The 5,000-nt window shown below is 42.8% G+C and overlaps 1 protein-coding gene across 1 annotated transcript in view; it reads right to left on the bottom strand.

Annotated features, from left to right (window-relative positions):
- arl6 (ADP-ribosylation factor-like 6) overlaps positions 1 to 4,453 on the bottom strand; it is an 8,176-nt gene extending 3,723 nt beyond the window's left edge. The window contains exons 1-6 of the mRNA XM_063212728.1: positions 4,274 to 4,453; positions 3,234 to 3,443; positions 2,926 to 2,987; positions 2,661 to 2,729; positions 1,634 to 1,728; positions 894 to 1,023 (exon numbers count right to left, since the gene is read on the bottom strand). Of these exons, the coding sequence (XP_063068798.1) occupies positions 894 to 1,023; positions 1,634 to 1,728; positions 2,661 to 2,729; positions 2,926 to 2,987; positions 3,234 to 3,356 (479 nt within the window). The 5' untranslated portion in view covers positions 3,357 to 3,443; positions 4,274 to 4,453. The remainder of the gene's footprint in view (positions 1 to 893; positions 1,024 to 1,633; positions 1,729 to 2,660; positions 2,730 to 2,925; positions 2,988 to 3,233; positions 3,444 to 4,273) is intronic.
- Positions 4,454 to 5,000: the final 547 nt, after the last annotated feature.

The raw sequence follows: 5,000 nt of genomic DNA, 5'->3' as shown, positions 1-5,000 counted from the left end.
TGGAATGGTTGAAAATGAATTGACTGGTAAAAATGAGTGTGACTGGTAGATTTTAAAATCTACCTTCTAGTGACTAGTGTGGGGGAAAAATGTTTAAAAGGAGAAAAACTTTTGTGTTGCAATTGGGCCCTTAATTTCACATTAACATGATCTACTCACCCCTGTAAATTGAGTGTCATTTGGAGCTCTGCCGAAGATATTTGGTTCGGTTACCGAGTATATCCATGAAAAGCTGTTCTCAGATGCTTTCCCCTAGCTCAAATTCTTATTTTTTTATTTTGTCATGTTTATTTATCTATTTATTTTTATTTTATTTTATTATTACTATCATTTTACCTTATGTTTTATCTTAATGTTTTAAATGTTCTTTGACTCTAATATAATTCCTTCTTTCTTCCATGTTTCCTTTCTTTTTTTGCATTTGTTAATCTTGTGAAGCACATTGAGTTGCACCTGTGTATGAAATGCGCTATACAAATAAACTTGCCTTGCCTTGCCTTACCTTCCTACTGTATGGGCCTATTACATTACCCGAAAAACGTGTGATGTTCACCACAGCGTTCACCTACGTGTAATGAGTGGTGTAACATACCGTAATGAATACATTGAAAAACAACACATTTTCTGCCTGCAATATTTGGCCCATAGGAAGTTGTTTCAAGGATATAACCAAACCGAATATCTTCGGCAGAGCTCTAAATGACACACAACTTACTGGGGTGAGAAGAATATGATAATGATAATGAGAAATGAAGGAAGGGCCCGATTGCAAAAAAACTGTTTTCTCCTTTATTGTCCACCCCTGGTGTGTGTGTGTGTGTGTGTGTGTGTGTGTGTGTGTGTGTGTGTGTGTGTGTGTGCGTGCGTGCGTGCGTGCGTGTGTGTGTGTGTACCAGATGTGCCAGGGTTTGTCCTTGATGTTGTCAAGGCAGAGCAGCTGGGAAACCTTGACTGAGGACAGCGCCTCCTTTAGGTCCATCTTGTTGGCGAAGAACAGGATGGGAATGCGCCGGTGCTTGATATCTGGGGACAAGTGTGTGCAGTGTTGCAGCCTTCAAGAAGCAAGTAAAGACTCTCCTCCATCTACTAGACTAATATCTGGGCTGCCCTAGCCCCAGGCCAGACTCGTGACATGATGTGTATGTGGGTGTGTGTGTATGTGTGTACTCTACTTTATTACAAAAAAAACCTAACCCTTCTTTGCGTCTGCACTTTATATTTCCTATGCACTTTGTATCTGCTAGTGATGTTGGCTGTGATTATGTCCTCGTTTGAAAGTCACTTTGGTTTTAAAGCGTCTGCCAAATTCAATGTAATGTAATGTAATAATGTAATGTGTGTGGCAAAATAATCTTAACCATACCGCCCTACAAAAGGCAAAGTGCAGTAACTACATATATTGTCAAAATTGAGTTTAGCGTGAAAATGGTCTTCATAACACCTCCTTTAGTGTGTGACAAAGCCTTATGATCCAAATGTGTCCCGTTTTAGAGATATTTGTATGTCAAATTTGAAGCAACTACAATATCCAATCTGTTTCTCATGAGGCCACAAGCACATGACGGGGACAGTAGGTTAGTTAATGGGATGGACGGACCCACTATGTCATAGTCTCAAGTGTTGTCATGGTTACCTGGGTGACTGAGTAGAGTGTCCAGCTCCTCCTTGGCAACCACCATGCGCAACTTATCTGAGCTGTCAATCACAAATATGATGGCCTGGCCCTCTCTGCACACCACACATATGATACAATGGAGAGGGGGAGAGAGAGGGATGGATGGATGGATGGATGGATGGATGGATGGATGGATGGATGGATGGATGGATGGATGGATGGATGGATGGATGGATGGATGGATGGATGGATGGACACACACACAGGATTCAAGAGACATACAAAGAGATATGTTAAGACGTGACAATTGAACAATAAAATACAGTAGGTACATTTCCATCACTAAAGGAAATAATGCATGCAAAAAATACAGTGTTTTCCAGACATAAACATGCATTATGTGAAATGTGAATAGGACCAATGGTCAGGTGTCTTCTTCGGTTTTTGAGGCTGATATAACATGTACTTCTTACAGTCCTTTACTTTTACAGTGCAGCTTGCAGTAATCATACAACCATATCCAAAGTGTAAGTACAACTTGGAGAAATAAAGTGATATGTAGCAATGATATAATACTGCATTAGTAGATGAGGATAACAAGTTTGAATTAAGAGTGCACTTTTTATAGCCTTGCAAGCCAGACTAAATGTGAGATTTAGTCTGGCCCCGATCAGAGACATCGGGAAGATTGTTGATGGGAACAACCCCTTGTTTTTCAAACTGTCTCTGTGCCTATAGGCCAATACTTTGTCGTCACTCCCTCAAAACCCTGTCCGCTTTGCATCGAAAGATTCAAAACAAATCTCCTGCGTTGTGATTGGTCTGCCAGTTTCAGGGCATGGGGCATTGTCAGAGGCTAGAGCCACTCACAGGCAAAAATAATTTTGGCCGCTGGCTGGTGGGGCTAGTTTACTAGGCTACACTTTTTATGCATTTCCAAATGACAGAGCAACTGAACTGCACTACTCGTTTCAGCTCCTGTGCTTGAAGCCTGTTGGTAAATATTGGTCAACTGTACATTTATGCATAAGCAGACCGATCTTACTTGTAGTAATGCTCCCACAGGTTCCTGTATCTCCCTTGGCCAGACATGTCGAACACCGTGAAGGACAGGCTTAGGGGAGAAACAACACACGTATCAGTTAGAAAAAGACATGAATAGAAATGCAATATAATGACGATGAGAACAGAGTCATTATTCTGTATTATATGTGTACATATGTGTAGTACATAGAGAACGCAGATTACAAGTCACTCACACACACGCACGCGCGCCGCACACACTCACGTCACACACACTCAATGCTTACCTTGAGGTCTTGAACTTTTCAATGCTGAAGCCAATGGTGGGGACTATGTCTTGGGCCTGGGCCTGGGGCACAACCAATACGACAGGTCTTATTATATACACATTATATTGTCTCTGTGGTGTGGGGGCGCTTCTAGGCGAAAGTTCTATCAATTACTTCATCATAGGCATCCGAGGTATCAGTCCAGGCTCCAATCAACTTAATTTAAAGAGGACTGAGTTTGGACTAAGTGTGAAAATACCCTAAAGCCTGGTTTGACAGTTCCAGGCCAGTCAGTTAAGTGACAGGTAGTGGGAGATTATGCTCACGTTAGAGGGCTTGAGTTGGTTGATGATGGTGGTCTTGCCGCTGTTGTCCAAGCCCAAACAGACGACGTTCACCTCCTTCTTTTTCAGGCCCAGCCATCCTGCGAGCTTGTCAAACAGCCCCATTTATAACCGGAGACGTCCCGTTCCGTTCCGTCCCGACAAGACCCGCGCCTGACAAAGCAACACCCACACACACACACACACACCGACCTTTCTTCCGCACACAGCACAGGGCAAAGAGTCACACGCACGTTAAGATAGATAGCACCTTTTACTTTAAAGCCGATTACACAGCATCGCAAGCCCGGACACGCAATGTATTAACACCTATCATGTCAGTGAATGGCCAACAGCAACACTGACTTAACTAACAACTCGCGGCACAAGTTTATATGTGAGTGCAACTACCGCTTGTTCAGTCAGTTGTTGTACTATGCATAGTAGTTCTACGTTTTATAGGACTACACCTTACTTGATTGAGTAGGCTACTGCCTGTCTGTCAAAAGACTGCTGCTGACCATGGTACTTGTGTCAGTTGGGGAAGGTCTACTACAACTGTTGCTACCCAGCCATGGTCAAGCTGTACATTTTCAAAGGAGAATCAGTGTTTAACTGAATGCTGCCGAGAGACACACATTGTTAGAAGTCAAAGAACCAACTATTGTCCGGGAAGTTTTAACACTTGAGTCTGAACGGCTCACTTCACGCCACAAACATTGAATTACTTATAGCGTTGTTGTTGTTGTTAGCAGCTTGACTGGATGCTAGCTATTTTGCTTCAATTATTAGCCTAGAACTAATCCTCCAAGCCAACAGGTAGCTAACATTACTTAGCTATATATATGTCATTAAAATGAGCAAATAATACCCACAACAACAAGGCTCAGCTGATAACATCGCTTGCCAATTACGAAAGAAACCATCTGCTTATGGCAGCCTCTGAATGTCATGCCACAAATAGAGGACAATGAGTGAATTCACTGAAAGCGAATTTGATTTGCAAGCTAACAGTTAGCTAGCCAGCAAAATAGGGGTTTTACCTGTGTCCAACGAAAGGTTTCTCCTTTTGATTCGTGTCGACAAAATGTAGTTTACATACACGCTTCAAAAAACAAATGCCTAGTTGCTACAACTTCCTCAACCGCAACACATGGAGCGCATCTCTCTTTTGCTAGCGAGCTTTTGTCCCTGCACCTTGTTTGCAACCCACTGCAAACAGCGTGAAACACCCAGCGTTGCTTAGAGACGACGAAGGGGCAGTTCCAGAACGGTAGCTTCTAGGCTAGCACTCTACCGCCTCACCGTGGCAAATTGGGGAAATGAATGAAAGGCAGATGAGTCCCAACTTCAATGTTGATTGTTTGAAAAGTGGAGGGGAAATAAATATGGTTTGTGACAGAGTAGTGAGGAAAATGTAGGTTCATTAAAGAAGTGGTATGGGTGTACATGTCCATGTCTGTCCACTCCACACCTAAAATTTCACCTAAATGCTCATTCAATAGGCCTACGCTACTTCAATTTATCTCTGCTGAAAATGTAGAACTACCTACACATTAGCCTACCATTTCATGTCTTGCTTGGCTCTGCTTCCCTTTATTCATTGCATTGTGTAGCCCAGTGGTCTCCAAATGGCGGCCCGTGGGCCAGATCTGGCAAACATTTGGCCCGCCATGAGATTGGAACAAATGAAAACATGTGTGTGATCTGTGGCCATACGATTGGTTTGGCCCAAAGCCTCATTTGTGCTACATAATTTGGCCCTTCGGG

The sequence above is a fragment of the Engraulis encrasicolus genome, chromosome 12 (genome assembly GCF_034702125.1).
Source record: "Engraulis encrasicolus isolate BLACKSEA-1 chromosome 12, IST_EnEncr_1.0, whole genome shotgun sequence".
Classification (NCBI taxonomy): Eukaryota; Metazoa; Chordata; class Actinopteri; order Clupeiformes; family Engraulidae; genus Engraulis; species Engraulis encrasicolus.
This window is presented reverse-complemented; position numbering and strand designations above follow the sequence as displayed.